Here is a 26,733-nt window from a genome sequence, read left to right as displayed (position 1 = left end):
CTCAGCTGGCTGAGGTTTTTAATGCAGATAATGCCAATAGCAGGGGTTCAATTCCCACACTGGCTGAGATTGCCCAGAAGAAGTCTCTTTCTCATCCTTGCCCCTTTACCTGGGATGTGGTGACCCTCAGGTCAACCACCACATCCAAAGGGGTATAGATGTTCCTCAAAAGGAGGTTAAAAACTTAATTCTGACACTGGCCCTCAGAAGGATACACAGTACTAGGATAAGTGACCATATGATTTGCCACTTTAAAGTCTTAAGAAGCACCTTAGGGCAAGAGGCAAAGAAACATACAAAGCTGAGAGCTTCCATCAATGATGGAGGAGTCAAAAATCGGGGATACACAGGATTGGCGAAATGCTGTATTTCTTTTACAGAAGGGGCATGCTATTGGGTGTTAATAGCAGTGGGGAAGAAATTACAGAAATAGAGATAAGTATGAGGCCATGGAGGGATTTAAAAAGAATTACAAGAATGTTTAAATTGCTGGGCCAGAAGGCAACATAGATCAGTTAGCACAAGTAATGTCTGAAGAGCCATTCCAAGTCACCGTTGCCAAGACTGCAATACCGGAGGTCATGAGATCTATGTTGTGTGACATCCACATTTCTGTTCCACTCAGCTGTGCCCATTCTTTTGCTCATCTAGGGAGAAGGGGTGATGAAAACAGAAGAAAGCAGCATTGCTATTAATCCAAATGGTGAGCATGCGCAATAAATAACTTTACTCCATAGTCGAACAGAAGAGCATCTCTCTGGCACATCCACTGTGTTAAAGTTGTCATTGAAGAGTCAACGAGGTGTGCATCAGGCTGAATGAATCTGGGATGAGCATTCTGGGGATGAGAGCCCTGAACACAGCCAGCAAAGGAGGAAGATTTGGTGCTAATAACTTCCTGGTGTGATCCCCCACCCACCCCCACTGTCAGACAGCTTTCCTGTGAACCACTTTGTGGGCGGCATGGTGGCACAGTGGTTAGCACTGCTGCCTCACAGAACCAGAGACCTGGGTTCAATTCCCACCTCAGGCGACTGACTGTGTGGAGTTTGCACATTCTCCCCGTGTCTGCGTGGGTTTCCTCCGGGTGCTCCGGTTTCCTCCCACAGTCCAAAGATGTGCGGGTCAGGTGAATTGGCCATGCTAAATTGCCCGTAGTGTTAGGTGTAGGGGAATGGGTTTGGGTGGGTTGTGCGGGTCGGTGTGGACTTGTTGGGCCGAAGGGTCTGTTTCCACACTGTAAGTAATCTAATCACTTCAGTGGCCAGTTCAGCCATTAATGGTGGGTGAGACTGCAGTGATTTCAAAGGGAACATACTTTGGCCCACCTGACCCACTGACATCACTGTGGCAACAGTGGCTACCATCACAGCAGTGCTGCTGCCTCCTCCACCAACTTAGCCTTCCCTGCCAAGTGCCTCTGGCTCTCACTAACCCGCCTGGGATCAGAGCTCCACAGTAATCCTTTCCTTGGGGTGCAATCCCAGCAGTGTCACCGGCTCCAGCGGCGCTACTGAGACGCCAACCCCTTGTGGCGAGAAATCGTATCCCCAGAGAGAGAACTGCCTCTTGGCAGCAATAAATCCAGCACCTGCTTCCTGTAAAGTACTGCGCCAGGACGGGGACCACTCCAGACCTTCAGGCCATTATCTGAACCCTCGCCTTAAGAAAAGAAAGTCATGTAAGGTTTAGGGTGAGAGGGGAAAAATTTATAAGGGACCTAAGGGGCAACGTTTTCACGCAGAGGGTGATACGTGAATGGAATGAGCTGCCAGACGAAGTGGTGGAGGCTGGTACAATTACAACATTTAAAAGGCATCTGGATGGATATATGAATAGGATGAGTTCGGAGGGATATGGGCCCAGTGCTGGCAAGTGGGACTCAATCAATTTAGGGTATCTCGTCAACATGAATAAGTTGGACAGAAGTGTCTGTTTCTGTGCTGTACATCTCTATGACTCTATGTCAACCAAGATGCGCCATGATTTGAATAAAAGATGAGAGACTTAACAAACAATCCAGGTCTATTTCAAAATATAATTTCAGTTACATCACACTGTAACCCTTTTGCTATAAATTCTGTGTCTCACGATCTTATACTCCACAACCATCTGATGAAGGAGCAGCGTTCCGAAAGTCAGTGCTTCTAAATAAACCTGTTGAACTACAACCTGGTGTTGTGTGATTTTTAGCAAGATGCACCATGACCATCTTTCTGAAATTGTTTATCTTCTTCATCATCATTAGGGAGGAGTGCCTTTGATATCTTTGAAGAAATACCTTCCAACATGGTTCCAGACACCAATTCCTACCTTTACATTCGTGCCAGAGGTAAACCACACTTTTACTTTGAAGAAGGAAATCTGCAATTGGTTATCATCGCAAGGTTGTCCTGTGACTATCACTGAAGATTATGTGAACTTTTCTTCAGCATCTTGTCCCACTGGAGTTCTTCCTTTCCCAAGGCATACCATCCTGAAACTAAGAGCAAAAAGTGTTGGAGAAACTCAATCTGCATGGCAGCATCTGTGCAGAGAGATACGGAGCTATTGTGGAGATCCCAATAGGAATCTTCCTCAGAACTGAAGAGAGGTTAGAAAGTGAAGGGTTTTGTGCTGGTGTAACTGAACATGAGCAGGAACAAGTGGAACAGAATGGAAGGTCAGGGGGAAGGGGTGATTAAAGATCACAGGTATCACAGGCCTGGGGTGGCACGGTGGCTCAGTGGTTAGCACTCAAGCCTCACGACGCCAGAGATCCGGGTTCAATTCCCATCTCGGGCAACTGTCTGTGTGGAGCTTGCACATTCTCCCCGTGTCTGTGTCGGTTTCCTCTGGGTGCTCTGGTTTCGTCCCACAGTCCAAAGATGTGTTGGTCAAGTGAATTGGCCGTGCTAAATTGCCTGTAGTGTTAGATACATTAGTCAGGTTTAAATATGGGGTATGGGAATGGATCTGGGTGAGTTATTCTTTGGAGGGTCGGTGTGGACTTGTTGGGCTGAAGGGCTTGTTTCCATACCGTAGGAAATCTAATCGAAAACAAAGGGAGTGGGAATGGTTGTGAAGAAAAGATAAAGCATAGTGCCAGAGAAGGTGTTAATAGCAGAATAATTATACCTTAGCTGAAAGCAAACGTGTAATACAGATGGTGGGGAGGAAAAGAATGGTACATAGTGTTTGGAAGATGTTTTCTGTTTTATTTCCTGCTCAAGACCATTTAAAACCCCAACGTTTCTATAGTGTACTTCCAATTGATGAAATCCACAATTGTTACTATTTCTCAACACTTGTCAATCCCTGGCATACAAATGTCATGAGATAGCACAATATTTATTGCCTATTCATAATGTGGGTGCAAATACAATCTGCAAGCATGTTACTGAGACTGAAAGGTTTGAGTTACGAGTAGATGCTAGGTAGGTGGGAGCATTGGAGGCTGGTGGGTGATCCTGTAGAAGTTTATAAAATCATGAGGGGAATACAGAAGGTCTTTTCCCCAGGGTAGGGGAGTACAAAACTAGAAGACAGAGATTTAAGGTGAAAGCAAAAAGGGGGTGATATGTTTATGGAATGAGCCGTCAGAGGAAGTGTTAGAAATAGGTACAACTGCCAACATTTAAAAGACATTTGACAGGTCCGTGAATAGGAACGGTTTAGAGGGATAAGGCTGGTTCAGTTGATGAAATCTGGTTGGCGTGGAAAGTTGGGCTGTGATTCGAAAAGTGTGGCGCTGGAAAAGCGCAGCAGATCAGGCAGCATCAGAGGAGCAGGAGAGTCAACGTTTCGGGCATAAGCCCTTCATCAGGAACGCTCTCAGTGTAGGGCTTGTGCCAGTAATGTCAACTCTCCTGCCCCTCGGATGCTGCCTGACCGGCTGTGCTTTTCCAGCACCACACTCTTTGACTCCAGCATCTGCAGTCCTCGCTCTCTCCTAGCTGGAGTGAGATGCCCGAATTTGTGCTGTTACAAAAAAAAATAAAAATTGCTTTTCAAAAGACAACAGTGAGCCACCTTCAGTGTTCATTGTGGTGGAGGATAACCAGAGACGCTCAGGGAAGGAGTTTGAGGACTTTGACCCAGTGACAGTGAAAGAGCACCGATACATTTGGCTGCATTTTGGATGCTGCCTGAACTGCCATGCTCTTCCAGCACCACGAATCCAGAATCGTATTTCCAGCATCTGCAGTCATTGTTTTTACCCCATTTCATAGTCATGTGACTTGGTGGGAAACTTGTCTTTCTAAGCTGCAGAGTTCAAAGGTGCTATCGAAAGGGGAGCCTTTGAGAATTACCCCAGTTTGCAGATGGTGCATGTGAGTTCAAGTGCGAGTTCAAGTTCAGGAACCACCGCTGTTTAATTCCAGAAACTGCCTGCTGTTCTTCAATGCTGTCTTTAGAAAGATCACTGGTGCTCATGTGTTCAGTGACTAACGTGCTTCTTTCCCATTCCATCATCTTTTTCCTTCAGGTGAAATGATGGGGGAGTCAGTGGAGAACTGTTTAACGCCAGAGGGAATCGACCTGCTCATCCGACAGCCCAAGGGCTGCGCTGAGCAAACATCAATGTACATGTCACCGACTGTCTTTGCTGTTAGATATCTAGACAAAAGCGAGCAGTGGCTCAACCTGAAAGCTGAAAGGAAAGATGAAGCCATTCAACATATCGAAGCAGGTGAAGTCTCCACTATTTGGATGTTTAACCAAAATGGTTCTGTTTATATTTTAGCTATAGAGTGAGCACTCATTGTTATAGAGTCATCCAGCATGGAAACAGACCCTCCCATTCAACCAGTCCAAATTAAACCAATCCCACCTGCCTGCTCCTTGCCCATGTCCCTCCAAAACGTTCCTGCTTAACCAGGTGAGTTTTAAATGTTCTAACTGTGCCCACATCCACCACTTCCTCAGGAAGTTCATTCCACGCAGTGTGTAAAAAATAATTTGCCCCACGTGTTCTTTTTAAATCTCTCTCCTCTCACCTTAAAAATATGTCCCTTGGCCTTGAAATTCCCCATCTTAGGGAAAAGGTACCTGCGATTAACCCCGTATATATCCCTCATGATTTTATAAACCTCTACGTCACTCCTCAACTTACTACACTCCAATGAAAAAACATCCCAGCAAAACCAGCCTTACTTTATATCTCAAACATTATATACCCGTCAACATCCTGGTCAATCTCCTCTGAACCCGCTCCAGCTTAATCATATCCTTCCTCTAACAGGGTGACCAGAACTGGACACTGTACGACAGAAGAAGCCTCACTAATGTCCTGTATAACCTCAACATGATGTCCCAGCTCCTGTAGTCAATTAAAATTGGGCATCTGAATATGGTATTAGCCCCAGTGCGTTAAATTTCAAGCCTGAATAGGGAAAAAAGATATCCTTTACCAAATCAAAGTACAAATCTGCAGTTCTTTCCCCTGAAGGTGGAACTGGAATCTTTCCGTTTAAAGATGCTCTTTGGTTGGCTGGGAGCATTAGAGCTACTGGCATAGATGTTGAGAATCAGATCAGCTATCCTTCTAATTAATGGTGAATCAACGAGTTACTGTTGTATCTCCAATGTGATGGTGACAAATTCAGGCCATAGGCTCATAGTGTGCAGCCTAAGAGTGCTGATCGATCCGAGTATTTTACAACAATCGGGCAAATTATAAATAACTGCCCTTACTGCTTAGGTTCCTAAATTACCGGGTAATATAGATAAAGGAGACAGTTGAGTAAAAAATGAGGTCTGCAGATGCTGGAGATCACAGCTGCAAATGTGTTGCTGGTCAAAGCACAGCAGGCCAATCCTGAGATGCTGCCTGGCCTGCTGTGCTTTGACCAGCAACACAAAGGAGACAGTTGATGCCATTATCGGTTTAGTACGTGTTTTCAATCTGACATTTTATTTTCAGGGTACAATAGAATACTGGAGTTCAAAAAGTCAGATGGTTCCTATGGAGCGTGGCTACATCGGCCCAGTAGTACATGGTGGGTTTCACATCTTTCCCATTCTGCTCGCGAAACAAATGTGATTGTTAATTTCACTCAGTGTCTGAATTCAGTGTGAATTACCAGATGCACCCTTGAATAACATGCAGTCAAGAGCGTGTACTGGAAAAGCACAGCAGGTCAGGGAGCATCTGGGGACCAAGTGAATCAATGTTTCGGGCAAAAGCCCTTCATCAGGAATAACATGCGGTCAGGGGAGAGACACTCATTCTGTCCTTGTGCCCAAATTTCGTAATCTATGAATTGGGATTGAAATTGAAGTAGATGATTTTAGATTTAGAGTGACTTTTTTTAAAAATCTATTCACAGGATGTGGTCATAGAGTTATGGAGTTAGTGAGATGTACAGCATGGAAACAGACCCTTCAGTCCAACACGTCCATGCTGATCAGATATCCTAACCTCATCTAGTCCCATATGCCAGCACTTGGCCCAGATTCCTCTAAACTCTTCCTATTCATATAACCATCCAGATGCCTTTTAAATATTGTAATTGTACCAGCCTCCACCACTTCTTCTGGCAGCTCATTCCATACATGCACCACCCTCTGCATGAAACAATTGCCCATTAAGTCTCTTTTAAATTTTTCCCCTCTCACCCTAAACCTATGTCCTCTAGTTCTGGGCTCCCCCAACCCAGGGAAAAGATGTTGTCTATTTACCCTATCCATGCCCCTCAAGGTTTTATAAACTTCTATAAGGTCAGCCCTCAACCTCTGACGCTCCAGGGAAAACAGCCCAGCCTGTTCAGCCTCTCCCTATAGCTCAAACCCTCCAACCCTGGCAACGTCCTTGTAAATCTTTTCTGAACCCTTTCAAGTTTCACAACATCCTTCCACTAACAGGGAGACCAGAATTGCATGCAATATTCAAAAAGTGGCCTAGCCAATGTCCTGTACAGCTGCAACATGACCTCTCAACTCTTTGACTCAATGCTCTGACCAATAAAGGAAAGCATACCAAATGCCTTCTTCACTATCCTGTCTACCTGCGACTCCACTTTCAAGGAGCTATGAACCTGCACTCCAAGATCTCGCTGTTCAGCAACACTCACCAGGACCTTACCATTAAGTGTGTAAGTCCTGCTCTGGATTACCTTCCAGAATGCAGCACCTCGCAGTTATCTGAATATCCTGGCCTTGCTGGCCAGGCCACTGTTCTTTTCCCATCCCAAAGGATAGCTGAGAGTCAAGCACATTGCCATGGATCTAGAGTCGCATGTAGACTACACAATGTAAGGATAGCAGATTTCCTTACCTAATGGACATCAGTGAACCAGAAGGGCTTTCCTGACAATTGGCAACAGTTTCACGGTCATTATTAGACCCTCAATCCCAGATCTACTTTTATTATCAAATTCAGATTCCACCATCTGCCATGGTGGGATTTGAACCAACATTCCCAGGATATTGCCTAGGTCTCTGGATTAATAGTCAAGAGCTAATGCGACTCGGCCATTGCCTCCTCTTCCAAAGATTCACACATCATTTAACATCAGCTTTTGAATATATTGTATTAATGACAACTGGTTCTTTTGAAAAAAATGTATTCTTAAATGTACTCAACCAGGGACTAAATGGATGCAGATCCACCTGGGAAATGTTTCTGGAAGTGTTTCCAGATGCTCCCAAAAGGAACAGTAACCTAGAATGATTTGTAGCACATAATGAGACACAGTCAATATATCCCGTCTGTATCGATTATGTAAGAACCATCCAGCTAAATCCCAAATTTCAGCTCGTGGTCTGTAGCTCAGTAGGTTTGGGGAGCTCAAAAGTATATGTAGGATGTCATCAAATACAGCCCGTACAATCCTACTGGCAGGGAGTTTGAAACTCTCAATACAACTCTCAGTTCAAATACCAAAGAATTGGCACAACTTTACTTGATTGAAATACCTAAAATGACAATGTATTATTTAACCACTAGCTGTTCCAATACAGGAATCATCCCACAAGTACACCATCGACGAAGGCAATGCAGCAACACTGTTTTTAATCTCATATGCTGTCTCTCTCCAGTCCACTAAAAGAAAGAACCTGTCCTCTTAATTTTTAAGACAAAGTCTCTCTGCTAAAGACTTCACTCTCACAGCAGCGAATTCAAGTTTTCAGTTCCAACAGCCAGCAAAAAACACCAACTACCTGAAAGCGAAACCAAAATCCTATTAGGTCTGTGTGAGCCTGACCCTGCCCACTCAAGATTCTTCTGTCTTAGTAAAGACATCCAGGGTAGGACTCAGAACTGTTTTCCCAACTCTCTGTGTGAAGGAGACATTTCAGTCCCACTGTGGCAATCACCCGTCTGCAACAGAAACAGGACACGACACATCAGTCTCAAAGGAGGAAGATTTAAGATTCTGGTTTTGGGTTCACTTGTAACAGAATAATTAAAACAGTACAGCTTTCAACTCGTTTCTGAGTGATCTTTATATTTCTTTTCTTTTAATGTCTCACATTTCAGGCTAACAGCGTTTGTGGTGAAGATACTCTCGATTGTTCGGACTCAGATTCAGATCAACGAAGAGCACATTCAACAATCCGCCCTGTATTTGGTCAAAGGTCAGAGGGCAACCGGACACTTTGTTGATCCCAGACCAGTGATTCACAGAGAAATGCAGGTTCGGTGAACTTTTACACTGACTCCAAGTAAAGTCATGCCAAGTCTTTGGTATTTGAACTGAGAGTTGTATTTTATGATCTGCTTTTCCAGCCTTGGTATTGGTCTCCGCTGATTTCAGTAAAAGAATGAAACTTCTGGGGGATAGGGTGGGGACTCAATCCCTTAATCTTCCAGATGGATGGTTTGAGTTGCGTTCCACGTGAACCCAGTTCCTATGAGATTTCAAATCCATTAATCCAGGAGTGATATGGGGCTGTTATAGTCATGTTTATTGGTTGTTTGCAAAGATTTCCCACATTCTAGGTCATCATAGCTACTTCAATTGTCCGCCATGCCTATTGATCCCCAACCATGCCCTGTCTCCTGACCCCTCTATTGGTATTGCTGGAAAGGCGCAGCAGGTCAGGCAGCATCCAAGGAGCAGGAGAATCGACGTTTCGGGCATGAGCCCACGTCGATTCTCCTGCTCCCTGAATGCTGCCTGACCTGCTGCGTCTTTCCAGCAACATATTTTCAGCTCTGATCTCCAACATCTGCAGTCCTCACTTTCTCCTCTGTTGGTGTGTAAGTTCACCTCCAATAAGGTGTTTTACCTGATGCAGCAATGCTTATGACATCCAATGCAACAGGAAACTGGTGTTGGATATCCTGGTATTGAATAATTCAACAAACATTTACCGCAACTAACTACTAAATGCAAATTTTACATGTATAGGCACATAAGTGTCTGAGATAGGTTTAAACCATTACTTTAGAACAGGCACATAAGTAGCTAAGTTAGCTATAAACTGTTAGGTTACAACAGAGCAAGTGCCTACAATAAGCTATTATGCTTCAAGTGATCACGGGTTAAGATGGAGTTTGCATTTGTCATAATGAAGCAGTGATGAATGCCATGAGCAGTATCCATCGTGATACACTAAACGACACTTGGTGCTTTGCAATCTCAAGTGAGTACTAATAGCTCTCATGCCTTTTGAGACTGAATTCCATGGCCAATTTATCTTTGTCCTAGAAAACTGCTGGGAACAATTTTGTCACGCTTATCCATAGCCTTCGAGCACCAGGTATTACGTGGCAACATGGTCACTGAATTGATGTTAAGCACTCAGAACGTACAGCCAGGGTTGGTCTGAAACAGTACACCACCTTGGACCCATTAGGGCAAACTGGGTAGGGGTGGTTTATACCATTCCTTCTCGCTGGTTCAACTAGTTATTCAGATCATGGTTCATCTTATCCAAAAACTCCCTTTCCCTGAAACAGCCCTGAAACTATTTACTCCACCAGATTCCAAAATCTCAGTCTTTGAAACACTGCTCTCTGGAACTGAAAATTCAGAGGGCTCACTGTGCTGTGACTGAAGATTTTAAATGTCCAACCTGCATATCTGAGATTATGAAGGACCAGTTCTTCTGTCTGGCCACAGTTCCTGCACAGCTTCGCTCCATCAAGGCCTTGAAACAATGTTTACATTTCAATGTGATCACCTCCCATTCTGCTGAGCTGCGTGTGGCTAACTGCGTACTATGTATTTATTCAACCTCTCCTCCAAGGACGGCAGCTGAAAACCAATGTGGGGAGTTGTGAATGTGAGTGTGAATGTGTACTGCTGGATTCTGGTATAATATCAACAATCAGCAAAGTGGACTTCTTCCAGTCAGCTCAGCCGAGCTCTCCTCTGATTTGTGTGTTTCAGGGTGGAATTGGTGGCGCCGAAAGCAAAATTGCCTTGACGGCCTTCATTACCATAGCACTGCAACATTCCCTGCCGTCCTTTCTGCCAGAGTCTGAAAAGGAGCAGCAAGTGGTAAGGCTAATTTCTCCCGCATTATCCACATTTCCCACGCGTCTTTGTGGCAGAGACGCCAATGTTGTAAGTGGAGATCAAATGCAGATAAAACGGGGGGCAAGAGAAGATGTTCCAGGTCAATATCAACTCTGATTATGACACATTGTGGGAGGGAGCGGTTCTGCTTCCTGTGTGTCCAGTTTTCCTTCCTGGACAATGATTTCACAGCTACAAACTATTCCAATGGCTCAGTTCTAACATTCTCGGAAAGTGAATGCTGCTGTTATTTTACTAAAAGCATTCTTATTAGTGACTTTATAGATACTGTTGGAATATTGCGTGCAATTCTGGTCTCCTTCCTATTGGAAAGATGTTGTGAAACTTGAAAGGGTTTAGAAAAGATTTACAAGGATGTTGCCAGGGTTGGGAATCTGAGCTACAGGGAGAGGCTGAACAGGCTGGGGCTGTTTTCCCTGGAGCGTCGGAGGCTGAGGGGTGACCTTATAAAGGTTTACAAAATTATGAGGGGCATGGATAGGATAAATAGGCAAATTCTTTTCCTTGGATTGGGGAGTCCAGAACTAGAGGGCATAGGTTTAGGGTGAGAAGGGAAAGATATAAAAGAGACCTAAAGGGCAGCTTTTTCACACAGAGGGTGGTACGGGTATGGAATGAGCTGCCAGAGGAAGTGGTGGAGGCTGGTACAATTGTAACATTTAAGAGGCATTTGGATGGGTATATGAATAGGAAGGGTTTGGAGGGATATGCACCGAGTGCTGGCAGGTGGGACGAGATTGGGTTGGAATACCTGTTCGGCATGGATGGGTTGGATCGAAGTGTCTGTTTCCCTGCTGTATGACTCTGTGACTCTATACCTGTATTCGATGCATTACCAAATTCATAGATAGCTACATCTGGTGGACAGCTATGTAATTTCTGCACAGTGTAAAACGACAAATTGCATCCCAATAATCTTCACTTGGATTCCGGTGAGATTACCATCATTGAATCGGTCAGCATTCTGGATCTTCCCATTGATCAGTATTGGGCTGGAACAGTCATCTAAACTACAGGAGCAGGCCTGAGGCAGTGAGGAACTTATCTCCTCACTCCCCAGAACCTCTCCACAATCTGTGGGATGTGAAGTCAAGAGCGTGATGGAATAATCCCCACTTGCCTGTGATGAGTGCAGCCCCAATGACACTCAAGAATCTTGAAACCATCCATGGGAAATCAGCCACTTGATTCGCACCTATCCGTCGCTTTCAATATTCACTCCTTCCTACAGCAGCCCACAGACAGCACAGTGTGTACCATCTTGGCGAGTTTTGAGAATATTTGTAGCTCAGGTTGAGCTTCTGGATGTAGGTTTGCTCGCTGAGCTGGAAGGTTCGTTTTCAGACGTTTCGTCGCCCTACTAGGTAACATCCTCAGTGAGCCTCTGGATGAAGCACTGATGGCATGGCCTACTTTTTATTGATGTGGGAGGTACAGCCGGTCATGGGTGGCACTCTGTCGGATGGCAAAGGTTTCCCATTTTCTGTCCAGTTTTAGCGAGTTGCGCCCACAGGTGTAAACAAGCTTTGAGAAGATTTGTAGCTCAGGTTGAGGTTCTGGATGTAGGCTTGCTCACTGAACTGGAAGGTTCGTTTTCAGATGTGTACCATCTGTTAGGGGCTCTGCAGCAACTCAGTAAGATCCCTCCTGCAGCACGTTTCAAGCCCCTGAGCTCTACCATCAAGAAGGAAAATAGCAGCAACTACATGGGAACACCTTTCCAGATCATACACCATTGTGACCTGGAAGTATGGCTGCGTTCCTTCAGCAGTCTGACCTCCCTTTCTAACAGCACTGTGGCTGTACCTACATCCAATGGACTGAAGTGGTTCAAGATGTAGGGCCCCACTACATTCTCAAAGGCATTGGGGGATGGACAATAAATGGTCCAAGATACTCATGTCCTTTGGATGAATAAATGTTAAAATGTGAACCCCTTGAAGCAGGCATGGAGAATGTTTCATAGCATCCCTACAGTGTGGAAACAGGCCATTAAGCCCAACGAGAGGAACTCATCTCCTCACTCCCCAGAGCCTCTCCACCACCTGCAGAACGTCAAGTCAAGAGTGTGATGGAATACTCCCCAGTTGCCTGAGATGAGTGCAGCTCCAATGACACTCAAGACTCTTGAAGCCATCTACGAAAAATCAGCCACTTGATTCACACCTACCCATTGTTTTCAATATTCACTGAAGAGACGCCCACCCAGCCCCATTTCCCTACATTTACCCCCTGACTAACGCACCTAATCTACACATCCCTGAACACTGTGGGGTAATTTAGCATGGCCAATCCAGCCTAACCGGCACATCTTTGGATTGTGGGAGGAAACCCACGCAGACATGGGGAGAATGTGCAAACTCCACACAGCCAGTCGCCTGAGGCTGGAATCGAACGTAGGTCCCTGGTGCTGTGAGGCAGCAGTGCTAACCACTGAGCCACCATACCACCCTCAGCTCATCATGCATGTCCTATTTAACAATTAGCATGGCTTCTCTTCCTGTGCAATCCATAAAAATTAAGAAGGAGGCAACAGCATACTATTGTTATCGATAGACCATTAATCCAGGTAATGATTGGTGGACGCAGTTCCAAATCCTGCATGAGCAGATGGTGGAATTTGAATTCAATTAAAGGCTGGAATGAAGAGTCCAGTGATGACCATGAATCTGTTCTCAATTGTTGGAAAAACCCACCTGGCTCACCAATGCACTTCCGGGAAGGAAATCTGCCATCCTCACCTGGTCCGGCCTAGGTGTGACTCCAACCCACAGCACTGTGGTTAACCCTTAACTGCCCTCTGGACAATAAATGCTGGCCTAGTCAGTGATGCCCACATCACATGAGTGATGTTTTGAGGAAAGACCTGGGATGGGCTTCCAAGATTATCACCTTAACTGCTCATTCAGGGGCAGCACAGTGGCTCAATAGTTAGCACTGCTGCTTCCCAGCGCTAGGGACCTGGGTTTGAATCCAGCCTCGGGCGACTCTCTGGATGGAGATTGTATGCTCTCCCCGTGTCTGTGTGGGTTTCCTCCGGGTTCTCTGGTTTCCTCCCACAATCCAAAAGATGTGCAGGTCAGGTGAACTGCCCATGCTAAATTGCCCATAGGGTTAGGTGCATTAGTCAGGGTTAAATATAGGGTAGGGGAATGGATCTGGTTAGGTTACTCTTCAGATGGTTGGTGTGGACTTGTTGGGCCGAAAGAGCTGTTTCCACACTGTAGGGAATCTAATCTAATGAGGGCTGAATTTACACACTTAATGCTAATGGCCTGGGGAGTTTTGGTGAACAAAGAGACGTTGGAGTGCAGATTTGTAGTTCTTTGAGAGTGGAGTTGTGGGTAGATAGGATAGTGAAGAAGGCATTTGGAACACTTGCCTTAATTGGTCAATGCATTGAGTACAGAGTTGGGAGGCCAAAGTGCAGCTGCACAAGACATTGGTTAGACCACTTTTGGAATACTGCATTCACTTCCGGTCTCCCTGCTATAGGAAAGATGTTGTGAAACTTGAAAGGGTTCAGAAAAAATTTACAAGGATGTTACCAGGGTTGGAGGGTTTGACCTACAGGGAGAGGCTGAACAGGCTGGGGCTGTTTTCCCTGGAGCGTCGGAGGCTGAGGGGTGACCTTATGAAAATTTCTAAAATCATGAGGAGCATGGATAGTCTGAATACCAATATGCTCCCCAGGGTAAAGAAGTTCAAAACTAGAGGGTGCAAGTTTAAGGTGAGATGGAAAAGATTTAAAAGAGACCCTAGAGGCAACATTTTCATTAGAGGGTGGTGCGTGTATGGAATGAGCTGCCAGAGGAAGTGGTGGAAGCTGGTACAATTACAGCATTTAAAAGGCATCTGGATGGGTATATGAATAGGAAGGGTTTAGAAAGATGTGGGCCAAGTGCTGGCAAATGGGACTAGATTAGTTGAGGATATCTGGTCAGCAGAGGCAAGTTGCTGTACATCTCTGTGACTCTATAATTATCACATCCCTTGTGCTTTTGCCCCAGCGTAATCAATGAACCTCTCCCGAACTGATTGTGGAACGGAAGGTGCTGGCAGGTAGCATTATGAAATCAGAGGGACAAAGGAAGCCTCCATTTCAAGCGTACTTTCCAGGACATTGTATGTGAACTCAAAGCCTCTGCCAAAAGGAAGCATGCCCATGGTGAAAAGTATTTACGACTGAATACTTCTTCTTCACAATTCCATCTTAATATTTTGTACTTTCAGAAAAACAGCATTCAGTTGGCTTTTAACTACCTCTCAAATGAACTTGACACTATCCAGCGACCCTACGTATTGGCCATTACCGCGTATGCTCTTGCCCTGGTGAATGTTGAAAGTTCGGAGGCTGTTCTTGCAAATGACAAACTGAGAAAAATTGTAACTTACGATAAAGGTAAGCGGTTGATATCAATCTTGGTGTGGGAGCTGGTGGGAAATATCGAAGAAGGAGCATTTTGTCCTTGAAGTGGCTGTTTAACAGTGTTGCATGTTGTCTTTTAGCCCTACGCAAAAGCGCATCATAAATAAAGTACTGAAGGTGACTTGATCACAAAGAGTTGGCAGGATGGTAGAAGTTTATGCAGCGACGTGGATTCACTCCCACTTTGTTCGCTCCCACAAAATATGTTGTATCTAAACAGTCAACAAACCTTTACATCACAGCAGGTATCTTTTTTCCAAATTCCATATCCAGTCAGCTGTTAACATCTTCACCTCAAATATTAGTCATCTGTCACACGAAAGGAAGCCGAAGAAGATCTCAGGAACTAAATGCAACTTTACAACCTTCTGTCTGGACAGGTTATGCCATTTCAAATACATATCCATGGATTTTTCAGTACAATTAGGATAGCAGCCTTTCCCATCATTTCAGGCAAGGAGTTCCACAGACCCAGCACCTTTCGAAACAGTTTCTACCCTCCTGCTGTTAGAACACTGAATGGACTCACAAACTCTTAACATTTGCCTGTACCTGTGTTTTTGTTTTTGCCACTGTGTACCTATTACTTACTTACCTATGCTATTTAACTGTGATCTGCCTCTATTGCTCACAAGACAAAGCTTTTCACTGTGCCTCGGTACATGTGACAATAAATTCAATTTAATTCAAATATTTTACTCAATTCCTGCTTGAATCATCCTACAAAACGCTTTGAATCTATGTCCCCTGGTTACAATCCTATTAGGGGCAGCATGGTGGCTCAGTGGTTAGCACTGCTGCCTCACAGCACCAGTGACCTGGGTTCGATTCTAGCCTTGGACAACTGTCTGCGTGGAGTTTGCACGTTCTCCCAGTGTCTGCTTGGGTTTCCTCTGGGTGCTCCAGTTTCCTCCCACAGTCCAAAGATGTGCAGGTCAGATGAATTAGCCATGCTAAATTGCCCATAGTGTTCAGGGATGTGTGCATTAGTCAGGGATAAATGTTGGATAATAGGGGAAGGGAATGGATCTGGGTGGATTACTCTTTGGAGGGTTGGTGTGGGTTGAAGGGCTTGTTTCCACACTGTAGGGATTCTAAAACAAAATGGCTCTTAAATATTCTATTGAAGTGTCTGAGAGGTTACGACAAACAACTTCCTCCCCCACCTCCCCACCACCTGAGGCATTGTGACCCTCCAGTTAAATCACCTCCAGTCGTCTCTGTTTGATGAGCCAGCAGCCCTTTGTTGCTTTTACCTATTGTGTTTCAAATCTCAATTAAGTCACTTTCCACATCCAATGATCTACAGAGGAAGAATACTCCACAAATAATTCTTCATAACTGAATAAAAAGCGTAATGTCTGCGGACGCTGGAAATCAGAAACAAAACCAGAAATTGCTAGGGAGGCTCTGCAGGTCTGGCCACATCTGTGGAGAGAAATCAGAGTTAACGTTTCAGGTTCAGTGACCCTTCCTCCAAACTGATGGTACCTGGGAAACATTGCTTTTTATACAGAAGGTAGGGTCGGGGCAGGGGTTAAGGAGTAAAAGAGAAGTGGGGATGGAACCCAACGGGAGAGAAGAAAGGGTTCTGGGTAATCCAAAATGGAGGACAGGAAAAATTTCTGGCTGTAACAGGCTGCTCCTTTTTTGAAGTATTTTAGTTGTTGGAGGTGAATTCCTCGAATTTCAGGAGCAGCAATTACTTTTTTAAATGCTGTTGCATTGTTTTGGAATTTTGGAGAAAAAACAAGTCAAAACAACAACACTTTTAAAAGGAAGAAGAACAGACAAAGGAAGCACATGGTAAGGTCAGTGCAGGAGAGAGAGAGAGAGAGAGAAAGAAACCTACATTGCTAACTGATAGAGTTAGCAGTTACTGCCTTTGCTGTTGAATTCATGTATCGCTGGACATTGAAATGCGTCTGGGAAAATTAACAAACAGTGAAATTCACAACTGAACTTGGAGGAACCTGTCTGGGAGAGGTCACAGCACAGAGACAGAATATTGCATGCAATTCTGGTCTCCTTCCTATCGGAAAGATGTTGTGAAACTTGAAAGGGCTCAGATAAGATTTACAAGGATGCTGCCAGGGTTGGAGGATCTGAGCTACAGGGAGAGGTTGAATAGGTTAGGACTGTTTTACCTGGAGCATTGGAGTCTGAGGGGTGACCTTATAGAGGTTTATAAAATCATGAGGGGAGCGTGGACAGGATAAATAGACAAAGTCTTTTCCCTGGGGTGGAGGTGTCCAGAACTAAAGAGCATAGGTTTAAGGTGAGAGGGGAAAGATATAAAAGAGACCTAAGGGGCAACCTTTTCACGCAGGGGGTGGTACGTGTATTGAATGAGCTGCCAGAGGAAGTGATGGAGGCTAGTACAATTGCAACATTTAAAAGGCATTTGGATGGGTATATGAATAGGAAGGGTTTGGAGGGAACTGGACCAGGTGCTGGCAGGTGGGACTAGATTGGGTTGGGATATCTGGTCAGCATGGATGAGTTGGACCGAAGGGTCTGTTTCTATGCTGTACATCTCGATGAACAGTTGGGCAGACAAAGGTGTGGATAGCGGTCAGTCTTGGGAAATTAATAGCAATTTTTGGACAATAGTGACCAACAATGGGTTGTGTGCGTAAAATCAGAGTGTGTGAGCAAGGCATCAGAGCAAGGCCTAGTATTTGGGGGTTGGAGTAAAGGCATGGGAGAAGGTGACTCCAGCATTAAAATTGTTGAACTTAATATTGAGTCCAGAAGGCTGTTGAGTTCCCAAGTGAAAATGAGCATTATTACCTCAGGCTAGGCACTTTCCTCTTCATCCCTTCTGAGTAAGGTCCTGTATACCTTTCTGAGATATTTTATATACCTGCCCTGTTACCTGCAGGAGCCCCACAGACATGTACCTCAAGGTACATCAGTTTCTCTTCACCTCTCAGAATTGCTGTTTACTCTTTTGTTCCATTCTCCAAAGAAATTGTGTCACACTCCAGTTTGAATTCTGACTGCCCCTCAGTAGGAATAACAGATTAAACTTCTGTATTATTTCAGTCACTCATATCAAAATCATTAATGCACATGACAAAAAAGTGCAAGACCCAAAACTGAACCTCCTGGGACTCTACTGGAAGACATCTGTTACAATCATAGAGATGTACAGCATGGAAACAGACCCTTCGGTCCAACCCATCCATGCCGACCAGATATCCCAAACCAATCTAGTCTCACCTGCCAGCACCCTGCCCAGATCCCTCCAAACCCTTCCTATTCATATAACCATCCAGATGCCTCTTAAATGTTGCAATTGTACCAGCCTCCACCACTTCCTCTGGCAGCCTAAATAGTCTATTTATTCCAAGTTTGCAGGCACTAATTGGTGTAGTATCCCAATTAGTGATCACTACTATTTACAATCTACATTAATGCCTGCACTTCAATACTCTATTCGTTTATCAATGGTCTCAAGCAAGATTAGATTGCAAATGGTGAGAGGGCTGCAAAAACCCTGCGTTCTTTTCACTAAAATAGTAATGCAAAGACCCAGGTAACTCTGAGCTTGAAATCCACCACAGATGACCACTCTTAACTGGGAAGAAAACTGCTATCCGTATCTGGTCTTGCCTAAGTATGACTCCAGACCTAGAGCAATACAGGATTGGACAGAGTATTAACTAAAGCACAAGAAACAATGGCCTGACAGTCATACTTTTAATCACACCTTCCACACTATGTCCAAGACACCGTCAACACCAGAGGGGGCGTCACTGAGGTATTTTAGTCGAGGGAGTCGCCCTGGGAGCCCTCAACATTGGCTTCAGAATCCATGAAGTCTCACGGCATCTAGTCAAACATGAGCAAGGAGGCCTCCTGATTACTATGCATATTACTATACTATCCCCTGATGGATAGATAATGTGGAGCAACGTTTTGAGGTAGCATGAAGGGTGACAAGAGCACAATTGGTGTGGGATTTCAATGTCTATTGCTAAGACTGCCTTAGTACTTCACGAAAAAGAAATAATTGAGCAAGAAATCTTTGCTTCTTGCAACTGAACCGATTTTACTGTCGATTACTCTTGGGATCCAGTAGGTTTTAACTTTTCTAATCAAGCTGCTGGGAGGGACCTCGTAAAAACCCATTCTGAAATCCGCTCAGAGTGCAATGAGGAGGCGATTGAGATCAATCTTACTTGGTAATGTCTCAAAAAGATTCCATCGGGATAGTAAGACAAGGCCTATTATTAACAAATCCAGCTAACTCTCCTTGATTCATCTCTGCCTTTCAAAATAAAGGTTAAACGTGTTCCCCAGATTTGTTTGGAAGAATTTTTTTCCTCTATCAATGTCAGGCTGACTGAGGAGCAAGCAGTCAGCATATGTCTTTTACAGTAATGGCACATGATCCCATCCTAAACCTAACACATTCCCTCCAGCACCCTATCTCCAGTCCCATTTTAATCCCATATTGTATCCAATTTGGAATAGCGTAACCAGAACTGTCGAACCTTGATTGCTGTCTTTCTGCATTGCACGCTGACTCAGTGGTTAGCTCTGTTACCCTACAATGCTAGGGTCCTGGGTTCGATTCCAGCCTGGACCGTCTGTCTGCGTTGAATGTTCTCCCCGTGTCTGTGTGAGTTTGCTCCAGGTTTCCTCTGGCAGTCAAAAGGTGTGCATGTTAGGTGTATAGGCCATGCTAAATTGTCCAGGGATTAGCCATGGGAAATGCAGGGTTATGGGGACAGAGCAGGTTGTTGGGTCCGGGTGGGATGCTCTTTGAAGGGTCGGTGTGGATTGAAAGGCCTACTTCCACACTGTAAGGATTCTTGCTGCACCACTTAAGTGATATCTGTCCTGTCCTTCCAAGTGCCCACTTGTATCCTTAACTCATGTAACTTCATCACTTGACCCCTATCATTAAACTATATGTCACTAATCCCTGACAGCTTCTTTACTAGCTATTTTTAAATATTTGATCCATACTCAAATACTGATTTTTTTTTCCAAAGACATGCAGGTTAGGGCAGACTGGCCTTGCTAAATTGCCTGTAGTGTGGAGGGGCATGCAGGCTAGGTGGGTGAGCTGTGAGGAATGTAGGGTTACAGGATAGAGTAAAGGGCACATGATCCCATCCTAATCCTAACACATTCCCTCCAGCACCCTATCTCCAGTCCCATCAGGGCAGAGGATCAGTGTGGACTTGATGGGCTGAATGACTTGATTCCACACTCTAGGGATTCAATGATTTACAATTTTCTTCTCTCCTTTCTAAATGTTGGCTCCTTTCTTCATCACCCTGGCAAGCTAATTTAATTTGGCCCCAACAAAGTCAGTCATGCTATTGCCTAGGCCACTTTTGGATTAGTGCATTCAATTCTGACCCCCCTGCTATCGGAAGGATGTTGTGAAACGTTGGTAAGTTCTCAGGGAGTGTTGCTGAACAAAGAGACCTTGGAGTGCAGGTTCATAGCTCCTTGAAAGTAGAGTCGCAGGACATAGGATAGTGAAGGAGGTGTTTGGTACGCTTTCTTTTATTGGTCAAAGCATTGAGTATAGGGGTTGGGAGGTCATGTTCCAGCTGTACAGGAAATTGGTTAGGCCACTTCTGGAATATTTCATGCAATTCTGGTGTCCATCCAATTGGAAGGATGCTGTGAAACTTGAAAGGGTTCAGAAAAGATTTACAAGGATGGTGCCAGGGTTGGAGGGTTTGAGCTATAGGGAGAGGCTGAATAGGCTGGGGCTGTTTTCCCTGGAGGGTAGGAGGCTGAGGGGTGACCTTATAGAGATTTACAAAATCATGAGGGGCATGGAAAGGGTAAATAGGCAAAGTCATTTCCCTGGGGTCAGGAAGTCCAAAACTAGAGGACATAGGTTTAGGATGAGAGGGGAAAGATTTAAACGGTACCTGATAGGCAACTTTTTCACACAGAGGGTGGTACATGTATGGAATGAGTTTTCAGAGGAAGTGTTGGAGGCTGGTACAACTGCAACATTTAAAAGGCATTTGGATGGGTATATAAATAGGAAGGGATTAGAGGGGTAGGCCTAATGCTGACAAATGTGACTAGATTAATGGACAGGTTGGACCAAAGGTCTGTTTCTGTTATGTATGCTTCTGTGTCTCGAGGTAAGTGTCCATTCTTGTCTGCCACCTCTCCTGTGGAGCCACTTGGGATCAGTCAATAGCTATAAGACACAGACGAAGCTATTATTACAGAAGTCAGCACTAGTCTGAAATCAGAGTGATCATCGAGTGACCATATCTGACTTGACTTGGTGCTTGTTAGCATCGTTGTAAATTGTAAACTCCGGTTGTCATTGGAATAGTACATGTACCAAGCTCAACTGAAATAACATCTGCCCACAATGTTACTGTTGGCAGAACACAGCAGTTGGACCTTGTCCCTCGAGGTCAGTAGGGGGTTAACCAGCCTTCTCACTTGCAGGCAATAACTCTGATGACCTGTTTGTGTTTTGAAATGCAAAAATAGAAAATGGAACCCGTCACTGGAAGGCTGACGAGAAAATGTTGTACATTGGGGAACAACAACTGGGCAAGGTGCCCCGGGCCTCAGCTATAACTGTGGAGGCCACCTCATATGCGTTGCTGCTGGCCTTACTCATGGAAGACCTCCACTACGCAGACACCATTGCAAAATGGCTGACGGAACAGCGGAACTACAATGGTGGATTCCGCTCCACTCAGGTACATGTTGTGCTGATATCGGGATGATGGTATGTGTTTGTGTTCAGAAAAAAAAGAGGCACAAGATGTGCTTTCTCTTTGTAGCTCTCCCCGCACCTGACATCTTTTACAGACGTCTTCTACAACAAATCGGGTGTGATTTGGGGAATATTTGGAAAGCGTTTTGGCATTAGCCACACTGATTCAGAGTTTGTGGGTGTAATTGCACTGCAAGGAGCTGAGTGCAGAAGTCTAGAGTGATCCCCGGCACAGTACTGAGGGAGCACTGCACTGCTGCAGGTGCCATCACTCACACCAGTCGAATTGAACCCTGTCTACCCTCAAATGATGTAGAAGATCTAATGGCACTAATGTTGAAGAAGAGCCCCAGATTATGATTCTCAAGCACCTCACAGGCTCTAAAATAATTTGGAAGGTTCTGACATGAAAATGGCTGCAGCAATGCAAGTCTTTCTTTTCACACGTCAGGTGGTCTGTTTCGTTTATACTACGTCAAATTGCTTTTCTCAGGTACATTGGCTCCTCATGGAAGGCAGGGCTTCTTTTTGAATTTTTCTAAAATATTCCATTTGTCTGCCACTGCTTCTGTCTTTCTTTCTCTCTCTCTCTCACACACACACAAACAGACACACACACACAAATGCTCTCTCTCTCACACACACACACACTCTCACTCACACGCATACACACACACTTGCTCTTTCTCTCTCACACACACTCTTACACTCACACACACTCTCTCTCACGCATACACACACACACACACACACACACACACACACACACACACACACACACTCTTTCTCATAGGCATGCAGACACACATAGAAGTCTATGGGGTGAATTTGTATGTTTAGCTTTGTATTTGCAGATACATTCTATTTTGTGTTCAAAAAACACATAATTTGTAGCCACAGTCGGTGTGGCATTTTATAAATTGGTGTTTTGGAAATAAAACCAGTCTGACTCCAGGTTTAACCACCGACAGGTTGTAATCAATGCCTCACATCTAAAATGCACCTAAGATGTCACCTCTTGTACGTACTGATAAAACCTCTAGTTTTCTCTTGGAAGAAATTCTGGGAGTAGCATTTTGATCAATTGAAACCTGCATCTCCTCTCTAAGTGGTTAGTGATTTAATGGGAGGGAGTCAGCCATTTTTGGTACATTTACATCAGTTGTAAGACCCGTTGATCTTTTACTTATAAATTCTGTGTCTGAGGCATCCTCTCTCACTACACCTGATGAAGGAGCAGTGTGCTGAAAACCTGTATTTCACATAAACCCTGTTGGACTATAATCTTACATTAAGGAGTTAGTGATAATCTTAGACCAGAAATCTCAAGATGAACTACTGAAGAGGATTGAAAGCTGAGCTTTTTTATTTAGAAGTCACAATTACCTCAAACCTGTCAACGTGTCAGAGAAAGGGACTCTAGTGTGGGTGCCGTACAAAGATGGCTGTTGGATTGTTAAAAAAAACGCAGAGAATTGTGGATGGTGGAAATCAGAAACAAAAACAGAAATTGCTGGAAAAGCTCTGCAGACCTCAGCGTCTATGGAGAGAAAGCAGAGTTAATCCTTCAATTTGATGACCCTTCCTCAGAACTGATGGCAGTGCAGAAAAGTTGGTTTTGTGCAGAAGATAGAGAAGGGGGGAGGGGTTAAGGAGGAAACGATAGTTGGGGATCAAGCCCAGTGAGTTGAGAAAAACAATTAGATTGTTTTAGAGCTTGTAAAGGAAGGTTTTGACTAAAGTGATAACACTTTTACCTTGTGTTTAAAACTCTTTCGATCTGTGTTCAAAGGAAGGGGATTGGCTGATTCTATTTTACTGTTTTGCTGAATGGTATCCCCTTTTATTTTGATATCAAAATCTGCAACATTACATGCTTCTCTCAGAGTGAAAGACTGACTCTTTAAAAACAAAATATGATCTGTTAAGTTGGATTTCAGCGCTGGAAAGGCGCAGCAGGTCAGGCAGCATCCAAGGAGCAGGAGAATCAACGTTTCGGGCATGAGGCCTTCTCGAATTTCCTGTTCCTTGGATGCTGCCTGACCTGCTGCGCTTTTCCAGCAACACATTTTCAGCTCTGATCTCCAGCATCTGCAGACCTCACTTTCTCCTTTGTTGGATTTCAGTCAGGCATCTGACAAGTCCAGTAAAAGCATCTCAATCAATAATAATTATATAGCTACCACTATGACTTATCAAGCGCACATTTAATTAGTTGAATTTAAATTCCACCAACTCCTGGGTTAGAATTCTAGAGATATTAAGACATTGCTACCATCTCAAGGATGGAACATGAGGAAGGTTCCTATCACAGGTTTGTCTGAAAGGAAGCCTCTTTATCTATAAAGCACCAAGTGAGCTGGCCATAGAAATGATTATATACTTACTTTTTGCACATGATACAAACCAGAGCAGCCATATCATTCAATCAGCATGTATATGCCCATCAATTGCTAATGAATACATTGCAGCAAAGTTAACCCTCACTATCTCTTTCCCGAAAGGACACAGTGTTAGCCCTGGAAGCTCTGGCAGAATACAGCATTGCGAGCTATCAAGAAGATGAAGTAGATATTACATTCACATTCAGCAGCCCTAGCAGGAGCGGTTCAGAGAAAGTTGCAGTAAAGGGGAAAAATGCTCTGGTTCAGGAGCAACTGAAGGTAAGAACCGAATCAAAAAGCAACTCTCCGCCGAAAGGATTTCAGCACCATTGCGAATGAATGGCACGTCAAATCTGTGCGAATATATCAAAACCAAATGTGCATTCGAAAGTTAGTTTAGAAATCGCAAGCGCATCCTGATCTTCCTCAGAGCTGATGTTGGGAGGTATTTGGTTTGCAGGGACGGTGGGGGAGGGGAGGGGGCTGAGATATGTCTCACTTGGAAATTCACTAACTGGAAAGCTGGTATCTATCACACGGGGAGTCGGGAAGGATAGAGCGAGTGAAATTGGATATGGGAAGACCAGCAAAATAGGCTGAATCCCAGTGTCATGACAGCACTTGGCATGCATTGCTTCTGAAGGTGTTCAGGATGAGTTTTGAACCAATGACTGACGCAACGTCACTTGCTTTGCTCTCCTTGTCCAGGTCTATTTTTAACATCCACAGCATGTCAGAGCAGCTCAGCTCAGATTTAAATCTCACCATCAGATGATTTAGGTGGAAGATCACCTTTTGATCTTTTACTTATAAATTCTGTGTCTTCTCTGTCACTACACCTGATGAAGGAGCAGCGCTCCGAAAGCTTGTATTTTCAAATAAACCTGTTGGATATAACTTGGTATGATGTGATTTTTGACTGACAGCACGGGATTAGTAATAGCCTAGACCAGAAATGTTGAGGTGAACGACTGAAGAGGATTTGAAACTGAACTTCCTTAGAAGTCTCAATGACCTTAAACCCAGTTTGAAGTAGGGATTCTCTTGTGAGTACTGTACAAAGGTTGGATGGTCAAAAATCCCAAAAAGAATTGTGCATGCTGGAAATCTGAAATAAAGACAGAAATTGCTGGAAAAGCTCAGCAGGTCTGGCAGCACCCGTGAAGAGAAAGCAGAGTTAACGTTTCAGGTCGAGTGACCCTTCCTCAGAACTGATCATAGCTCGGAAACGTGGGTTTTGTGCAGAAGATAGTGAGGAGGGTAAGGAGTAAACATTAGGTGGAGATCGAACCTCTCAGAACACTGGTGAGACAGCGACATGAACACAACCTTGAGCCGGATCATTCAAAGACCTGGCGTGTGAACTACAAACAGAACCATAGTCCATAACATGCAATTTGTTGTGTTTTGTCATAGTTCCCCCTGGGAGAATGCATTAACGTGCAGCTGTCGGGCAGAGGGAATGGAACACTCACTGTGAGTAGATTTCTTTTTGTCAGATGTTTGACTAACTATGTAAACAGTGCATAGTACTTTCCAGAGTTGTGCCACTCCGGATGGCATGGCAAGAGTGTTGCCAATGACAATCCAGAAAGAATAGGTTATCCCACCCAAAACACCGATCAGGTTTGGGGCATACAATGAGACAAGAATGTATCACCTGAGCCTGGGGAGTGGGGGCGGGCTTCATGGGGACACAGTGGCTCAGTGGTTAGCACTTCAGTCTCACAGCACCAGAGACCTGGGTTTGGCTGCACCCTCGGGCATCTGTCTGTGTGGAGTTTGCACATTCCTACCATGTCTGCGTGGGTTTCCTTTGGGTGCTCCGGTTTCCTCCCACGGTCCAAAAGATGTGGATTTTCCGTGCTAAGTTGCCCATAGTGTCAGGTACATTAGTGAGAGGGCAATGGGCCTGGGTGGGTTACTCTTTGGTGGTTTGGTGTGGACTACATTTACATACATTAGATTACTTACAGTGTGGAAGCAGGCCCTTCGGCCCAACAAGTCCACACCGACCCACCCACCCAGACCCATTCCCCTATATTTACCCCTTCACCTAACACTACGGGCAATTTAGCATGGCCAATTCACCTGACCTGCACATCTTTTGGACTGTGGGAGGAAACCGGAGCACCCGGAGGAAACCCAGGCAGACACGGGGAGAATGTGCAAACTCCACACAGACAGTTGCCTGAGGTGGGAATTGAACCTGGTTCTCTGGTGCTGTGAGGCAGCAGTGCTAACCACTGTGCCACCGTGAATCACTCAAGGTAGAAATAAAGAGGTTTTTAGATATTAAGGATGTTGAGGAATACAGGTATGCCCCACTATCCGAAAGTAGAGTGTTCCTATGAAACCTTTTATAAGTCAAGATGGCAAAGAAGCATTAACTTACATAAGGAAAACTTCACCTTTTCTTGTAAAAGCAAAAATCCGCTTTGGATTTCTTTTGGTTAGCGAAAACAGGTACTAACGTAGGTCTTTCAGAAAAGAGAAGTCGCGTAAATCGGGGGTCACCTGTACAGGGACGTTGTGGGAAAATGGCATTAAGATAGGTAATCCTTCCAGTTAAATGAGGGGCAAGTTTGATGGTCAAATTAGCCTACTCCTGCTCCTATTTCATAGTTTCCAATACTTCTGTATTCCTATGCTGTGGCCCTGTTATATTGAATAGATATCTGCTGTTTTTATCAGTTGTTAATCAAAGACAAGTCTATTATTCAA

At 44.5% G+C, this 26,733-nt stretch overlaps 1 protein-coding gene across 1 annotated transcript in view; it reads left to right on the top strand.

Annotated features, from left to right (window-relative positions):
- LOC132832574 (complement C4-like) overlaps window positions 1–26,733 on the top strand; it is a 129,307-nt gene that overhangs the window by 68,259 nt on the left and 34,315 nt on the right. Inside the window, exons 22-31 of the mRNA XM_060850666.1 lie at window positions 652–703; window positions 2,249–2,332; window positions 4,469–4,672; window positions 5,906–5,981; window positions 8,465–8,621; window positions 10,323–10,433; window positions 14,706–14,874; window positions 21,394–21,608; window positions 24,130–24,288; window positions 25,426–25,485. Of these exons, the coding sequence (XP_060706649.1) occupies window positions 652–703; window positions 2,249–2,332; window positions 4,469–4,672; window positions 5,906–5,981; window positions 8,465–8,621; window positions 10,323–10,433; window positions 14,706–14,874; window positions 21,394–21,608; window positions 24,130–24,288; window positions 25,426–25,485 (1,287 nt within the window). The remainder of the gene's footprint in view (window positions 1–651; window positions 704–2,248; window positions 2,333–4,468; window positions 4,673–5,905; window positions 5,982–8,464; window positions 8,622–10,322; window positions 10,434–14,705; window positions 14,875–21,393; window positions 21,609–24,129; window positions 24,289–25,425; window positions 25,486–26,733) is intronic.

Source organism: Hemiscyllium ocellatum, chromosome 35 (genome assembly GCF_020745735.1).
Source record: "Hemiscyllium ocellatum isolate sHemOce1 chromosome 35, sHemOce1.pat.X.cur, whole genome shotgun sequence".
Lineage (NCBI taxonomy): Eukaryota > Metazoa > Chordata > Chondrichthyes > Orectolobiformes > Hemiscylliidae > Hemiscyllium > Hemiscyllium ocellatum.
This window is presented reverse-complemented; position numbering and strand designations above follow the sequence as displayed.